Genomic DNA, 15,525 nt, shown 5'->3' on the forward strand with positions numbered 1-15,525 from the left:
AATATCAAATTCCAATACCTTTAACAAGAGAGAAAAAAGACCTCAAGAACTTAGTTTAAATCATGAAAAATTAGCCACAGTATAATCACTGGCACTTGTAGTCAAAGACTAGGAGATACCAACCGAGTTTCTTTAGAGTTAAAAAAAATGCGATCCACAGCACTTCAGAACGAAAAGTAATCCATATGAGGTATCTGGAAAATATTTATATTTCATAATTGGATGATAAAACCCTCAGAAACCAAGGCAAATCATAGACCAAGTCTTGAAACTATGCATGTCATACGCACTTGCGAAACATGAGGTTTCCTCATTGGGCCATACCGAAGTGCAAAATACACTTTCTCCAACACAGTGATGCCAAGCTCTCCCGCGTATTCCAGAAAACAAAGTGGAAAATACAAAAGTACAAGGAGAACCAGGTATAACCCTAACCTACCATTTATGTCTGAACTAGAAAAGATACACACAAATCAAACTTGTCAACAATTAAATTCTGAAATGGCATAATCCATCTGATGTTATTAAAAATTGGAAAGAAGATATGGAAAATCGTCTAAATAGGACCAGGGGGGGGGGGGGGGGGGGGGGGGCAAGAATCTGTAAATTACTAGCAGCTTTTGTAACCTTATTCCTTGACTACTCTTTCCAAATGATCTGAGTCGAACACATGCTTCATTGAAGAATTTAGAAAGGAGATCATACAAGAAAAACATCATCTCTGGTTTATTACAACAAGATACTCCAGAAATGATGTAATATGAGAATCCCATTGAGCAGCAGAGTAACTATGCTGCATCACCATTTTATTGTATAAAATCAGAGTTCGGTATCTGTTTGATCAGGTGGCTCAATCTACTCTTCCCATCTTCTTCCCTTATGCAATGTATCACAAACTTTTGCAGCATCTGCACCATATCCAGCATTATGGACCCTTACTATGTTAGCTCCATTCAAAATCCCAGCTGTCACAGCTGCAACAGTAGCAACATCTCTCTCAACTGGATTGGCACGATTGCATATTTCACCTAAAAATCTTTTCCTTGAGGGTCCCAGTAATATTGGCACATGTGAAGCACCTATACTCATTGAACCCATCTCCTTCCTAATGGATTCCAATCCCATAATTACTTCAAGGTTATGTTTGGATTTCTTGGAGAACCCAATGCCTGGATCTAGAACTATCCTCCACAATGGAATCCCAGATAACTCAGCTTCTCTCACCTGCGCATATAGCTCAGAAGCAACTTCCTTGCAGACATCATCATAATGTAAATTTTGTTCACTTTGCATAGTTGATGGATCTCCCCTCATGTGCATTGCAACATACGGAACTCCAAGTTCAGCAGCAACTTTAAGAATTTTGGGGTCAAGCTGTCCACCGGATACATCATTGATCATGTGAACTCCTCTTTTCACAGCTTCACTAGCAACTTCTGCATAGAATGTATCCACCGAGAGCAACTTGCCCTCCATCTCGGGAATTTTCATAATCTCATCCAGAACAGGAACCAATCTCTCAAGTTCTTCGTTTGGAGATAATCTCTTTGCAAAGGGCCTGGTAGATTGAGCACCAATATCAATTATATCTGCACCTTCTGAGATTAATAACTTAGCCTGAGAAATGGCAGCCTTCACTTGTTGAAACTTGCCTCCATCACTAAAGCTGTCTGGTGTTAGATTAAGGACCCCCATGACGAGGGTTCTCTCATACCAATCCCACAAACGATTCCCAACAGGCAATACCCTTTTGATACAATCTGTTCCAATTATAGATTCACCTCCAAGTTTATTCCATAATTTAAAGAAACCACCACTGCACTTCGAAAGAGAGTGCCAACTTGTTTCGATACCATCATCACCGGATGCACCTAAAAGGTCTACAAGAGGTGCTAAAACAAATGGTCTCTCATGGATGCGCTCATGCGGCACAATTAGAGTCTCACTATTGATCTCGTAGTTACCGTATAGAAGTATGTCTAAATCAATAGGCCTTGGGCCGTACCTTGTTCCACTAGTGCGGCCTATATCCTTCTCAATTTCTTTTAGCCTTTTAAGAAGCTCATGCGCACTGAGCCTAGTTGTGCCCCGAATGGCAGAGTTAAGAAACCGTGGCTGATCGGTCACATAAGCAGGGGCAGTCTCATAGAGATTGGCATGCCTAGTGATGATCACGCCCGAGTTTTTCATCAGCTGCAATGCCCTGTCGAATGTGCTGACTCTATCACCCACATTACTTCCCATAGCAATCACGATCTCTTGGTCAGCTGAACATCTCTCAAGCGAACATTTCGTAAACAAACGAGCCTTGAATGGAATAGCATGCCTAGAAGCTCTGTTTGAAGATCTTGAAGGATAAACAAGATCAGACACTGATTAAAAATGCAAAGGAGTGAGTTAGAGGCTTAGAGGAGCTGCCCTTTATTGCAAGACAGAGGATTTGGAAAGCAAAAGTTGGAACAGTACCTGAAAATGAATGTGCTGGGAGCAGCCCTCCAAGGTAGTTCTTTGCAACAGGATACATCTTCTTAAGTGACTCCTTAGCATGGAGGAGCATCGTTGAACATAAGCGAATTAACAAAGCAAGCGCTTGAAATCAATTTGTAGTCTTGTAAGTCTTTCACCAGACCATCAATCCGTCACATCTGGTCATTAGCAGAGCAAAGACAAATCTGAGGTCTGAGCAAGCCTAACTAAAGCTAATAATAATGAGCAGGCTGATATATGCATCATGCACACAAGGTTAACAGCCACACTAGTTTTAAAATTAAAGGCAGATACATGTATGAAAAAGAAAGGCAAGATATGCATTGTGTACTAATGAAAGCTTGGTCGCCAAAGTTCGAATCACACACTAAAAGAGATTATGTACCAATGAAAAAGTAGCTTTAAACTTTGTGTTGGAACAAGCATGAAAAGTTTTTTTTTCTAACTTTGTGTTGGAACAAGGCTGATATATTCATTTATTTCTTCTAATGTATCTCCGGCTCCGGCGAGATCCCGTCGCTGGTGAGGGAACGGATCGAGAGAAGGTAGGGTGAGATGAGGTGGCGGCGGCGGCGGGCGGCGGGCGGCGGGGCTGGGCGGAGCTGGGCGGGGCGGCGACGGCGGGGCGGAGGGCGGCGGGGGCGGAGGCGGAGTGGGCGGCGGGGCGGAGTTCGGTGGGAGGCGACTGGGGAACCGGATACGGGAGTTCAGATGGGAACCGTGCAGCTGTTCGGCTGGGCTGCTGCTGTTTGGGCCGCAGCCGAACGGCTGGGCTGTACAGCAACAGCCGCAGCCGGCCCAAAATCTCAAGCCTTTTGTTACCGACCCCTTTTGTTGCTGGAAAGTGCTGTGCTAACAAGAAAGGCAGGGCAAGAAATTGCTGGTTTTGTTGCACTTGGTGCAAGGCACAGTGGATGGTGGTTACCATGTTCTAATCAGTGAGTCACTTGGATCCAAGTCACTCACAAGATCATCAAGATTATGCACGCTAGCTGTTCATGGCCCACATGTCTGCGTCTAAATACAATAATAATAGTATTTTGGGCAAAGCAAGCAGTGAAGAAGCAGATAAGGTGGGGCCCGCCTGAACGAAACCTGGGGGTGCCGGCCTTTCTTCCTCACCATCGAGCGAAACCTGGGGCGACAGAGCCCACAACAAAACCACCCACAGAAAGAACTAGAGAGCTATAAGTATCTCAACTCACCTGCTGCCACCAATCCCTTTCATTCGTTCATCCCTAGCATCACCAAACAATCCAAGACCCGGTTGGTAGCTAGCTAGTTCCGTGTCATCAGCAGCAGGCAGAGGAATTGAAGGTCCATGGACTCCAAGAGGATGAGCTCGAGCTCGTCGGTGCAGTCCTGGGTGGAGGAGCACAAGCTCTCAACAGTTGGTGAGTCGTCAGTGATCCGACCCGACCCGATCCGATCCCCTCTGGATTTTCCTTGCTGCTGAATCGACCTTAGTTAGCTTCTCCTCCGGCCCCTTCACTTGATGCGTCTGTATGCAGCCGGCGTGTGGGCTGCGGCGGCGGGCGCGTCGGTGGCGTACAGCCGGCGGGGGGCGGCGCCGCAGCGGGCGGCGACGAGCTTGAGGCTGATCCACGCCAGGATACACGCCCAGGCGCTCACCCTCGCCGTCCTCGGCGGAGCGGCGGCGTTCGTGCACTACCGCAGCAAGAAGGGCAAGAACCACGCCGCCGACAAGCTGGACCTCGACTTCTACTCGCAGCTGCCGCCGGCCACGGACGCCGACGGCAACGAGAACGAGCGCTGGAGCTGGTAGTCGTCCTTCCGTTGGGAGGATCGCCGGAGAAGCTGGACCTCAGCATGACGTGGCGGGTTTGTGCTAATCCATCCAGCTAAGACGCCCGTGATTCCGTTTACTTTACATTATCCATCCAACGTCCGCATCCACATCCATGGGCGGCACATAGGAAATAAAGGAAGAATCCATGGTTTGGTTTCCTGCTGCCTTTTGGGATCCGGAGGCGGCGACTACTGCTCCGATCCTGATCCTCCTGTACTGTTACAACCATTTGATTTGTTGAATGGTGATGATGATGACGATAATGGTATTTTCTTTCTTAAAAGGATGGTGAATGTGATGTGACGGCCTGTGTGAACTGCCTCGAATTACTGGCATTGTCTTGGGAGTTTCAACCCAATTTGTTTGGACTATTAGAATAATATATTAAGATTGGACTATTAGAATAATATATTAAATGGAATGATCTGACAATTCACCCAATCAAAAAAGAAATTTTTATTATTTTAAATCATTTCATAAGTGAACCAACCAAACACACCCTCGGCTATCCAAGTTACCGAGATCATTTCCTTACTTGGCATTCTTTTCTTCAGCTTCACTTCTCCTGAATGTGCTGTCCATTTTCCGCGGAGGATTCCACCTGGGACTGCGGTTAATGTAATGTAATATAGTACTAGTGATACTTTCTTCCAAAAAAAAAAACTCCTGAGTATGCATCAAGTGGCCCGCTGCACACAGGGAAGAAAACGTGCCACCGGAGACAGATAGACAACATTACATTGGGCCATGGTCCATAAAGCCCAAGAGTCAGCCCACGTAAAGGCCTGCTCTGCTCTGCTCTGACATCTGGTTACTACTTCGCTTGACCTGAAATATCAATGGCACCGTTTATTTCCGCTTCTCTCGACCATGCTTGAATTATAATCTAAACAAATATCTTCTCGCTTCTCACTTCTTGTAATTAAAATCTCTAAAGCGTCTTACCACGTAAGCGAGAATCTAGAAAAATAAGCAAAACGTTTGGTGAAATTCTCGCTTATTTTCACCAATAAGCCCCTTATATATCATGAGATGAATGACATGTTTGTTGTTGTTGTTTTTCTTAAAAAAATACTTCACTTGATCAACGCATATCAGACCATCAACCAGACCATATCAGCAAAACTACAATACTAATATAACAATCAACTAGAGAGGATCAACGCATCCTTTTTGGCTTCTCGCCCGCTGTAGCTAAATTATATTGACACGTAGCCAACCCAACAAATCCTCATTATTATGAAAGCACCAACGGATCGATCTCCAGCCAGACTTGTCCGCATTATCATCATCAGCCCTTTAATTTGTACCAGACTACCAGTACATGTTTTTGCTTTCAGGGGGCAGGTATTATTACACTAATTAACAAGCATGCTTTCTTTCTTTCTTTCTTTTCCTACCTTTTTTATTAAAAAAAGCTGATCTAAGCTAGTCATGCATGATGGCATGTTTTTCTGCAATGATACTTGAGATTTACTTAAAAAAACTGTCTTTTATCCCTACGGCACTAGTGTATAGTATACTGCAATTCTATATTCATATTCTTGTGGTCTTCTAGCATTACTTGAAATTAAAAGAGCTAGTGGGGCTCTGATGTCGGGTGAGTGGGGGGCTAGTGGTTTGCTTGTTAACGCAGCATTGCCTAAGCGTGCCACCCTCCAAGTCTCCAACATCCACTGATCCACATCTTCCATAGTTCCATATCAGTTCGCCCAAAAAAGTCTCTTTTAATTAGGTTACAGAGTCCCCCTCAACCTTCTGGTCCATAATCCCCTCCATTCATTTTATAATCATGTGATCATCATTTTGTCTGGATGTAAAGTCTGATATCTACTTATATCTTGAGAGGAAAAGACGGTAATGTCCTTCCGATTTCGTTTACGCAGCCTCCATTTGGGGAGGAAACTTTTATGCAATACTTTTCTTAGTTGGAGTTCAAGTCCTTTTTCCCTCTCCATAAAAGTTTTTTTTTGAGGGCCCCTCTCCATAGAAGTAGGCACATCTTCAACTGCACTAAATGAAGTTTAGCACTTTTGTATCAGTAATCTTCTCTGTGTGTTGGGTACTTTTGGAGCCAGCTAAGATCTTCATTTGCACTAATTACGCCGTAAAGGCTTAATTTAGTCGCAATGTATGTAGTACCCTCTGCAGTAGACTCCATGAACAGGCTGTTCTAGGTACACAGTAGTTAGCTTTACGGACCAGCATTATGTTAGACAACTGTACCTAAGCTTGCACTAAATAAAAGGAAAATCCACAAAGACAATGTCTGCTCTAGCTTTTGAGCACCACACTTCCTTCTTTCTGGTATGGAACTCAATTAAATCCTTGTGTCGTGTCCAACCGCAATACTAGCGACTGACATTTTGCATGATTGGTTGTTGTACTGCTAATCCAACAATCATCATTCCATTTGAAAATGGAAGAGACCCGGCCAAGGTCAGTTTAGTAAATGTACCTGACACGAAAAGAGTGTCAATGCACCGACTACATTCATGGATTGCACATTTATGAAAATCAGGAGAATTTTAATCCCCCTGATTGTCTCAGTCAGCAACCACCGCATACCAGTTCTAGAAAAAGAAATAGCAGCTAGCACACCATCCTGCTGGCTCTTTCTCCATTCATTCTTATACCCTCACCCAACGCAAAGCAATGGAGAACAGCTTGTTGTTAGCATCATTGCAGTTGCAGACCCAGAGGGAGAAGGAGGAGGAAGCAAAGGAAGGCAAGGAGGAAGCAGCGGAGCCGGAGGTAGCAGAAGCATGGATTGCTGCATCTGCAGTCCCATGGCCACCATGTACAGGCTTCCAAGGAACACCATATGTGCTCCCTGCTATGAAGGTGCCAAGGCCATCATCGGCTTCCTCAACAAGGATGAGCAAGAAGAGGATGATGGCCATGGTTCTGCCAAGTCTCCCGTGTCAACTAAGCTAAACAGCTCAACCAAGGTAAGAGTTCCTAACTTAATTTGTTCCTTACGGTTTCAGATGTTAGATATCTTGATCGATTTCATAAGGCCAAAATTACATAGCTGAATTATATTTTTCTCAGCCATTAATTTGTTCGTTGCAAGGTGTATTAGTTATCGACGTTTGGTTTGGTGTGATAGCATGGTTTGCTGTTAGTAGAGCTGCATGTCACCATCGCAGTTGTATGCTTCAACTGAAAGGTTTTGTAACAGTGACGCTGATGTTAATGTATTCTTGAGGTTTTCATTTCAACAACTGCGCCACATGCTAGTGTTGTGTTACAGAATTCCCTTCTGTTTTGACCTCAGGAATGCAGATTACATTGTACTTGATTTTTCATTTTTCACTATGTGTCTGGTGCCTTGTGAACAGCGAAGATCCTTGAAAAAAAACAACTCTTTCTTTGACCTCTGCCATTTCACATTTGCAAAAACCACTTTTTGAGTAGTAATAAGCACTGAGCATGTGGCGAAATTATTTCTGATTTATCCATATCCAGTTCAGTAGGCAAAGATGACACTAAAGTCAGAGGTGCTAGTATGATTTTTGCCAGCATAATTTTTTTTTTTTTGTGGTTGAATGCAGGGGATGGGACATGCATGCCAGCAGGTGAAGGAGATGAGAGACCGGGAGGATGAGAGCAACCAGAAAGCTGCCTTCCTCGAACAAGGCTTCGCGCTAGCGTGGAAGGATGGAATGCACACCGACATCGACGTCAGACCCGGCACTGGGGCCCCAATTCCAGCCCACAAAGCCATCCTGGTGAGTGGGCCTTTTAGCCTACTGATGGGCCTCCACTGAAATTTAAATTAAGCCCAGCTCATCAATTTCGCATCTGATGCTGATGGAGTGAGTGCGCGCAGGCCGCGAGGTCCGAGGTGTTCCGGCACGTGCTGTCCAGCGACGAGCAGTGCAAGGCCCCCGCCGGCGACTCCATCTCCCTCCCCGAGCTCTCCCACGACGAGCTCTCCCTCCTCCTCGCCTTCCTCTACACTGGCGCCCTCGAGCAGGACCTGCCGGAGCGCCACCTGCACGCGCTGCTCGTGGCGGCCGACAAGTATGACGTCCCGTTCCTGCAGCGGGCCTGCGAGGCGCGGCTGGCGGCGGCCGTGGAGCCCCGGAACGTGCTGCGGACGCTGGAGGTGGCGGACCTGAGCTCAAGCGCCGTGCTCAGGGAGCGCGCCATGGACACCGTGGTGGAGCACGCGGAGCAGGTGGTGTTCTCGGCAGAGTACGAGGAGTTCGCCGTCAGGAACGCGGGGCTGTGCGTGGAGATCACCCGGGCGCTGCTGGCCAACATGTCGGCGACGACAACTAATAAAGAACCGTGCATAGAGGATGTACATAGAGGAGCTTGAAACCTGCATGCTGCCACAGTTGTTTCTGAGTGACGTGTACATGCATATGTCTGAATTCTGATCTCAAGTGTGACCTTTTGCATTATATTGCAACACACAGGTGACCACATTACTGATGGAAAAGTTCCCGTATACTCCAAGGACCAATGGCTCAGTTCAGGACTCGATCTTTAATAGTTGAGCTCTGTATGCAGCCAATAATGTGTTACTCATGGTCATCGTCCATGCACTTGCTGATGGCCTGCAACACCGCTTGCCGAACCATTTGCTCATCCACGCTTTTCCCCTGCTGGGACTGACCTGATCCCAGCGCTTGGAGACGGAAGGCGGTGTCGTCGGCGCAGGAGACGTCGGCGTCGAGGACGTCGAGGCCGAGCTCCTCGAAGGCCTCCAGCACGGACACCAGCAGCCCCGGCCTGCTCCTCTCCATGGACACGTTGATTCTGAAGCCTCTCCTGCAGCTACTACTGTTGCTGTCCAGTTCCACTGATGACACACTCACCTGTTTGCACATATATGAATGGATCAATTGAGATTCACTTCAATTCTGCACACGTATAAACTGCTTCAAATATAACTGCATCTGCAGAGGCAAGCTACTGCACAAGTGCACATGTACGTACTGTTGCTGCCATGGCGCTGCTACTGTCAGCTGCTGAAGCTTCTTCAACCTTGTCCTTGAGCTCCTTGATGTATTTCGACGCATCTACCAGGATTGACGTCTTGTTTTCCTGCATTATATATTTTGAGTTACATTCTTTAACCCCTTATATCTTTCAGTTGAATTCACGGCACAACCAATAACTAGTAGACTACCTCACCATCTTTCTTAGTATATATATAAATGATATTGTACGTAGTAGAAGATCATGAGACGAAAAATAATGAACTCTTGAGAACAGAAAAAACGTCCAGCAAACTGAAACTGAATCTTTCCTACGTCTTTCTCTGCTTTTAAATGATAAACCATAAATGCATGTGTTTAGTATAAAGTACCGCATTTGACTTTGTAACGGAGCGCAGAAGCTGGAGTTTCTCTTCTAAGGCTGCTTTCTTCTCCTTGCCTGACATATCTCCCTCTCTCTTTACATACCCAGATAGTCTGTAATGAGGATTTCAGGAAGTAGCTCCTCGGTTATATATATACAAGGACTAAGTAGCAGACAATATGCTGTCTCTTTTTCCCCCCCTTTCTTGAAGATCAGTAAACGGTACTGTATTGTGTACTGATGGATCATTGGGGTGCACATGACCTACAGTGGATGCTGGAGTATCCTAAGACAAAGGTTGTACTCTATTTTACATTCCTCGTCCTTATTATGGTTCGATTAATTTGTTTTGCACTAGTTATTAATCAGTACTTTATTGGTGGTAATGCTGGATGCAAAACTGCTCGATTGCGGTATCGTCACAGCTAATGCTATTATATTTTTTCCTTATATCTTATATCATAGGTCTCAGAATTCTATCATCAACCTGGTTTAAGTGGTTCTTGTAATGCTTGAACGGATGACTAATTTGCAGAAATTAATGTTGTTCTGTCGCAAATAGTTGGGTGATTATTGCTACTCTAACATTAGCTTTGGTTTCTCTTAATTTTCACAAGTAGAAGGGTCTGATGAGCCTCTATTGAATTACTGAACCTTCCTGGCAAGGTATTTGACTTGCTTGCCGATTGTTGGCATTATTATTAATTGGAACAATTTAGTTACCTGCAAATGTTGAATTACCTGTCGATCATTTTCTTTGCCACATCCTTGGTTCATTAGTAACAATCGGTGTGGATGATGTTACTATTATATTGTCTGCCCATTCGTGGCATACCAGGTAGGTTTATTTTACAGTGGTCGGTTTCTTTCTGCTTCTTGCGTGGACCACGTACGCGTGCGTCAGCACGGTTTCATCACAATCATCCGAGACACAAAACTATGGAGCTTAAAATATATCCACATCAAACACCTACACGGATTCTGAATTACCATCGAATTGGATGGATACAAATATAGGACAGAACAAGATTAGAATGAATTAATGATTACAGTTCAGGATGATTCAGCTAGCAGAGAATATATAAAGGATTATTGCCTTTTTTGTTCTTGTGGTTGTAGACGAAATGCATGCAGGTGATGGACATATATGCAACAAGGTCTCGTGGGGGCGTGAGCTGTACGTGCCTCCAAGCTGCCTCTCACGGGCTGGCCGATGGACTAGTCTCCTTCTCCACTTAATTCTCCTCCATGCCTTGTATTGTGTCGTAGGGCTATGGCTGTCTCCCATCCAGACATGACATCCATGCCAGTCGCTCCCTACTTTTAACACCGAAAAAATTGGATTGATCGTCGATCAATGGCAACACTTTCCCTATATGCATTTGTCGTGACATACTTTTACCCGCAACGGGACAATACCGAACAAATTTTGGTAACACAGATGCAGACTGCTCCATGTACAGTGTCGCGGACAAACATGCTTAGTTTAATTAAAGTAATTATCAACAACAGAGCAACAAGGGTGTTTGGTCTAGTGGTATGATTCTCGCTTCGGGTGCGAGAGGTCGCGAGTTCGATTCTCGCAACACCCCCACCCTTTTTTTTTCTTTTTCCCTCCGTTGCAATAGAATTCAGTTTTCCAGCAAGACTGGCAAGCTTTTAAAACACATTCGTTGATCAACTGAGGTCAACAAAAAGAAGCAATTCATCAGGGTCTCAGTCGTTGTGCCTACATGCTGCTCCATCCCTAGATGGCACACATTCTACCTGCTACAACTAATGTTACAGCAACCTATCTACCTCGAGATGCCATCTCTCACTTGATCACACCAGTAGCTTGCACTGATCAATCAGCAGCAGAGTTGGTAAAATCGCTGCATATCATTCTTTTCTGCAACAAATCCAACAGCTATTTCCTCAGAACCAATTCGAGTAGTCAAAGTCTCTGAGCTTTCTGAAATGCTTCTCCACGTCTTGTCTCGACTTTGCCCACTCTTCTCTTTGGATTACAGTGGAGGCATCGTCCCTTTTAGTCTGATACAGACATATAGTGACGATTACATTAGCTACCCAAAATTATTATTGGAGCCCACTTCAAGAAACAGAAGTCTAGATATCAGAAGCAAGCAGACTACCTTGTCGATTATTCTAAAAGACTCCCCTCCATCACGTATCAGTAGCAGGTCGTTTTGCCTATCTCTTTTCTTTCCTTCAGGGACACTAACCTGTCAGACATGGATGGATATCAGTGGTCTAAGTAGGTACTTCCTTTATTTATTTATTTTTGGTACTCGGTGTCATGTGGAGTTTTCTCAAAGATCAATTAACAGAGGGAGGATTACTCCAAAATTATAAAGAGCACAGCTTGCGGAACCCAAATATATCAAAGGAAGTATCGTTTAAATATGAAACTAGATATTGAATATCTTACCACAACTTTCGCTCTTGTGATTGACCTCGTCTTTGAGTCAATAACATAAATCTCCTCAAAATCAAGGAAAAAATCTGGGTCATCAGCACGCCTGTTTCTGTAGTGTTTGGTTAAGAAAACCTGCAATGCAAAATAACATGAGGCATATATTCTGAATATGAAAATTGTAAGGCCATAAGCACAAATTCTTACTGCATCATAACATGGAGAAGCAATCTACCAGTTTCAAACTATGCTGTACATAAACAGTACGAATAAATCTTTAATATGAACAACAGTCACGCTTCACATTCCAGGGTAGAATCGCGTTAAGAGTTAAAATTGTCCGAATAGAAGCTCACTGATTGAGGGTAAGCAAAGCAGGGTGGTACAGAAACCTAGGTGGACATCTCTAATTCAACTGATTTGGACAATCTGGAAAGAACAAGATCCAGGGTCTTCAGAAACAAAGATATTCTGGGATTGCTACTACCATTAGCAGTGCATTCTTGGTATGATTCAAAGCTGGGACACCCAACCTAATGCTGCTATCCCGTAATCTTAGTCTGTAATATGCCTTGTTTTTCTGCTGTAACAGCCTCTTAATCCCTCATAGCACTCTGATTGTAAAATTTTGTTGTAAGAGGTCACCATCTGCACTTTCTTCCAATCTTGCTAATTAACACATAAAAGCACACCATTGCCTTCCCTAGAAGTAAAAAGAGAAACCTACACGGTTTACTGTTCATCTATCTATTCCTATGTTAGGATATTCAGTACTTGGGCCAGTAGGAAACAGACGAGTATAAATTCAAAGCTGGTGCATTAGAAATAAAACCTCTGCAGAATAACTTTTAAGATGCTTCACTAAATCAACTTCACAAGAATAGTAGCTTACACATAAGTGCTAAATATGGGTAGTAACTTGCACAGCACATTTACCAAGTCCACCTTGTCTTTTGACAGAAAGAAGCATAATAGGGGTGGCAGGGAAAAAAAAGACTAAAGAGAGAATACCTTCATTATTTCCCTCTCAGTCTTGTACAGGGGATCACGCAAATGCTCAACTGGTGGCTCAGTCACGTTGTAACGGCCGAAATCTTTCTTTGTGCACCTCACATACTAAATGAAACAAGGAAACCAACAATTACGCCTCAATACCAGTTCATATTCAGCAGAAATACGAAATGACTGAAACTTGAGTGTGCACCTTCTGTGGCATTGGGGCAAGAACCCTTGGAATGGAGTAGATATCAGTGTCTGGCGGCGTGACATACATCTGTTGCACAGGAGATGTGATGTTCAGCAAAATGAGCAGCGTGCAGTTGACTCAAGAGACTCATATCTGTGATCAATTTGGATAGAATCGCCAGATACGTGTTCGATGAAATGTTTCAGGGAATGTTTAATGAAATGCTGCAAGATATTGTCACAAAATGCACTAGCCGGCAGAAGTAATGTGGGGATGGATGGATAGCTTACCTCTCTGAAGTCGAAGACGTCGTCGTCGGGGTCCGGCACCTTTCGGATAAGGAAGTCGCAATGGAGCAGCCTGATCTTGTGGAACTCGTCCTCGTCCACGGTGTAGTCTACGACGGTGTCGGAGGCGGAGTCCTGCGTGGAGACGAAGCTCTCGGCGGCGACCATGGCGATGTCCCCCTCCTCCCCGTGCAGCGAAGAAGGCAGCGGCGGCTTGACGGGGGCGAGGAGGCGGTCGTAGTCGACATCGTAGTCCTGCTCGTTGTCGATGTCGTCGTCGTCTCCGACGCCGTCCGCGTCGTCGGCGTCGAAGTCGCCGAAGTCGTCGTCCATGTCGTCGTCGCCGTAGGCCGCGGTGACATTGCGCCGGCGGCGCGGGAGGGGGACGAGGGGGCCGGCGGCTGGGATGGCGCAGAGGGAGAGGGAGAGGAGAGGGGGCAACGCGTTAGGCTTGGGCTTGCCGGAGAAGCGACGGCGGCGGTGTGGATAAGGGCGGCGGCAGCCGTTGCAGGAGGAGACCACGACGAGTGGAGTGGTTGTCGCCATTGCACTCACTGCTCCGGACGGGAGGTCCTCCGAGGCCTGAAAAGAAGAGGCAGAATTTTCAGCCCATCTCCAATTCGCTGTTAGGCGGCCCACTTCCCGCGGAACAAACAGCATGCCCAGAGTTTGTAGAAACCGGACCTGCGATTGAAACCTCACCGGTCACACCTTATTTTTTTTTGGATATGTGTCAGAATAATAGTCAGCATTTTTGTTCAAAAGTCGGACCCTAGACTTGTTAGAGGGGATTTGGTGTGGTGTATAGTAGTTTGAACTTTGAAACTCAATTGAAGTCTTGAAGATTTGGGTTGAAACTAAAAAGGTCAAATTAGTTTGGTTTGCCATCGGAAAAGGAGCTAAGTGGTTTGGATTGGTTCGTGCGAAACAATATGTGGGGTGGCTTTGAATTTGGTTCAAGTGTGTTAATGATAATATGGATTAGTGTGGTTTTTGCTTGCTTCCCGAACCATTAGACCATTTTTAGTGGCTTAGGAGTGGAATGTAACAGTGAATAAAACTACCTTTACAACAAAAGTTTTAATTTTATTGTTTCAAACGCTAGTCATAACATTTAATTTATGGATAATGTAGAAACTTTTAATTGGACAAGTGTCTGATGGAACAAAATGAATTTCTAGCCCTCAATAGATATGTGGAAGAGTGTCATCGCATTGGTAAAATTTGTAAATTAAGTTTCATTGATATGAAACTCATTTCTTCTCTCTTTCTATTTCCTATGCAATGTCACTATACTTGTTTATGCGACACATCATTTACGGAGATTGAAACTTCCACCTGTAGCTTCATTCGCATGTGAAACCAATTGACCAATGTATCGACAACTGAACGTTCATTATTCACATTACAAACATAAGCCATGCAGCTTTGCAAGAAAAAAAATTTAGGAGGGAGGAAGTTTGCGAAAAGAGTAGATTTGAATGTATGGATTCTTTGTGTTTTAGGATGGATGAAGTTTGCAAAAGAGTACACTAACAAAACAGTTAGAATGAAAAAACTAAATGGCAACCTATTTATAAGTACACCACTTAGCCCTTTCTTCTTTGTCCTTACTCGAGTTTGAAATCCACCAACAATGTCCATCTCCACATGATCATCATATCAATCCATCTAGCCAAACCCCTCTCGTATCATAAGCTATGCATATAATGTCTTTCCCAATCTTTTTTTAGATTTTCACAAATGGTACCATTAACGTGGACCGCGATAATAAATTGCATTAGCATCGAGGAGTTATTACATCAAACATTAGGGGAGGAGGAACTTGTTGCGTTAATTAGATGATAATCATCGTTTTTTCCCTAATCATTGTGTCATGATAAAATATATCTACCAAAAGAGAATAGAGGGAGTATTAGGCTATTCTCAATGCAAGTTTCATGAGAGGTTTCAAACTCGTTAAATGACATGCCACATAGATAAAAATGGTGCAAAATTACTAAGAGAGCGGAGTTAAGTT

At 44.4% G+C, this 15,525-nt stretch overlaps 5 protein-coding genes and 1 non-coding gene across 6 annotated transcripts; 3 read left to right on the top strand and 3 right to left on the bottom strand.

Annotated features, from left to right (window-relative positions):
- Nucleotides 1-658: 658 nt before the first annotated feature.
- Nucleotides 659-2,607, bottom strand: LOC117833469 (folate synthesis bifunctional protein, mitochondrial). Its single transcript, XM_034712977.2, has 2 exons — nt 2,467-2,607; nt 659-2,372 (listed from the first exon to the last, which is right to left on the bottom strand). The coding sequence occupies exons 1-2, from the start codon at nt 2,555-2,557 to the stop codon at nt 856-858; spliced, it is 1,608 nt and encodes a 535-aa protein (XP_034568868.1). The 5' UTR covers nt 2,558-2,607; the 3' UTR covers nt 659-855.
- Nucleotides 2,608-3,637: 1,030 nt separating this feature from the next.
- Nucleotides 3,638-4,595, top strand: LOC117833473 (uncharacterized). The gene is made up of 2 exons (XM_034712981.2): nt 3,638-3,881; nt 3,999-4,595. The coding sequence occupies exons 1-2, from the start codon at nt 3,809-3,811 to the stop codon at nt 4,271-4,273; spliced, it is 348 nt and encodes a 115-aa protein (XP_034568872.1). The 5' UTR covers nt 3,638-3,808; the 3' UTR covers nt 4,274-4,595.
- Nucleotides 4,596-5,839: 1,244 nt separating this feature from the next.
- Nucleotides 5,840-8,767, top strand: LOC117833471 (BTB/POZ domain-containing protein At3g56230). Its single transcript, XM_034712979.2, has 3 exons — nt 5,840-7,248; nt 7,855-8,031; nt 8,133-8,767. The coding sequence occupies exons 1-3, from the start codon at nt 6,793-6,795 to the stop codon at nt 8,625-8,627; spliced, it is 1,128 nt and encodes a 375-aa protein (XP_034568870.1). The 5' UTR covers nt 5,840-6,792; the 3' UTR covers nt 8,628-8,767.
- A 65-nt stretch (nt 8,768-8,832) lies between these two features.
- On the bottom strand, nt 8,833-9,786 carry LOC117833472 (transcription factor bHLH93). Its single transcript, XM_034712980.2, has 3 exons — nt 9,624-9,786; nt 9,251-9,358; nt 8,833-9,129 (listed from the first exon to the last, which is right to left on the bottom strand). Exons 1-3 carry the CDS (start codon nt 9,696-9,698, stop codon nt 8,833-8,835), a joined length of 480 nt encoding a protein of 159 aa, XP_034568871.1. The 5' UTR covers nt 9,699-9,786.
- Nucleotides 9,787-11,136: 1,350 nt separating this feature from the next.
- TRNAP-CGG (transfer RNA proline (anticodon CGG)) lies at nt 11,137-11,208 on the top strand. The gene has a single exon. It is a non-coding gene; the product is annotated as a tRNA-Pro (tRNA).
- An 81-nt stretch (nt 11,209-11,289) lies between these two features.
- On the bottom strand, nt 11,290-14,111 carry LOC117866336 (PLASTID TRANSCRIPTIONALLY ACTIVE protein 6, chloroplastic). The gene is made up of 6 exons (XM_034750525.2): nt 13,509-14,111; nt 13,237-13,305; nt 13,044-13,148; nt 12,048-12,167; nt 11,752-11,841; nt 11,290-11,650 (listed from the first exon to the last, which is right to left on the bottom strand). The coding sequence occupies exons 1-6, from the start codon at nt 14,049-14,051 to the stop codon at nt 11,534-11,536; spliced, it is 1,044 nt and encodes a 347-aa protein (XP_034606416.1). The 5' UTR covers nt 14,052-14,111; the 3' UTR covers nt 11,290-11,533.
- Nucleotides 14,112-15,525: the final 1,414 nt, after the last annotated feature.

Source organism: Setaria viridis, chromosome 8 (genome assembly GCF_005286985.2).
Source record: "Setaria viridis chromosome 8, Setaria_viridis_v4.0, whole genome shotgun sequence".
NCBI classification, from domain to species: Eukaryota; Viridiplantae; Streptophyta; class Magnoliopsida; order Poales; family Poaceae; genus Setaria; species Setaria viridis.

Coding starts and splice junctions, on each gene's coding strand:
- LOC117833473 (XM_034712981.2), top strand. CDS start 3,809: ATGGACTCCAAGAGGATGAGCTCGAGCTCGTCGGTGCAGTCCTGGGTG. Junction 3,882..3,998: donor GCACAAGCTCTCAACAGTTG/GTGAGTCGTCAG, acceptor GTCTGTATGCAG/CCGGCGTGTGGGCTGCGGCG.
- LOC117833471 (XM_034712979.2), top strand. CDS start 6,793: ATGGATTGCACATTTATGAAAATCAGGAGAATTTTAATCCCCCTGATT. Junction 7,249..7,854: donor AGCTAAACAGCTCAACCAAG/GTAAGAGTTCCT, acceptor GGTTGAATGCAG/GGGATGGGACATGCATGCCA. Junction 8,032..8,132: donor CAGCCCACAAAGCCATCCTG/GTGAGTGGGCCT, acceptor GAGTGCGCGCAG/GCCGCGAGGTCCGAGGTGTT.
- LOC117833469 (XM_034712977.2), bottom strand. CDS start 2,557: ATGCTCCTCCATGCTAAGGAGTCACTTAAGAAGATGTATCCTGTTGCA. Junction 2,373..2,466: donor CCCAGCACATTCATTTTCAG/GTACTGTTCCAA, acceptor ATTTTTAATCAG/TGTCTGATCTTGTTTATCCT.
- LOC117833472 (XM_034712980.2), bottom strand. CDS start 9,698: ATGTCAGGCAAGGAGAAGAAAGCAGCCTTAGAAGAGAAACTCCAGCTT. Junction 9,359..9,623: donor CCGTTACAAAGTCAAATGCG/GTACTTTATACT, acceptor TATATAATGCAG/GAAAACAAGACGTCAATCCT. Junction 9,130..9,250: donor GCAGCGCCATGGCAGCAACA/GTACGTACATGT, acceptor ATGTGCAAACAG/GTGAGTGTGTCATCAGTGGA.
- LOC117866336 (XM_034750525.2), bottom strand. CDS start 14,051: ATGGCGACAACCACTCCACTCGTCGTGGTCTCCTCCTGCAACGGCTGC. Junction 13,306..13,508: donor ACGTCTTCGACTTCAGAGAG/GTAAGCTATCCA, acceptor CCTGTGCAACAG/ATGTATGTCACGCCGCCAGA. Junction 13,149..13,236: donor TTGCCCCAATGCCACAGAAG/GTGCACACTCAA, acceptor TGTTTCATTTAG/TATGTGAGGTGCACAAAGAA.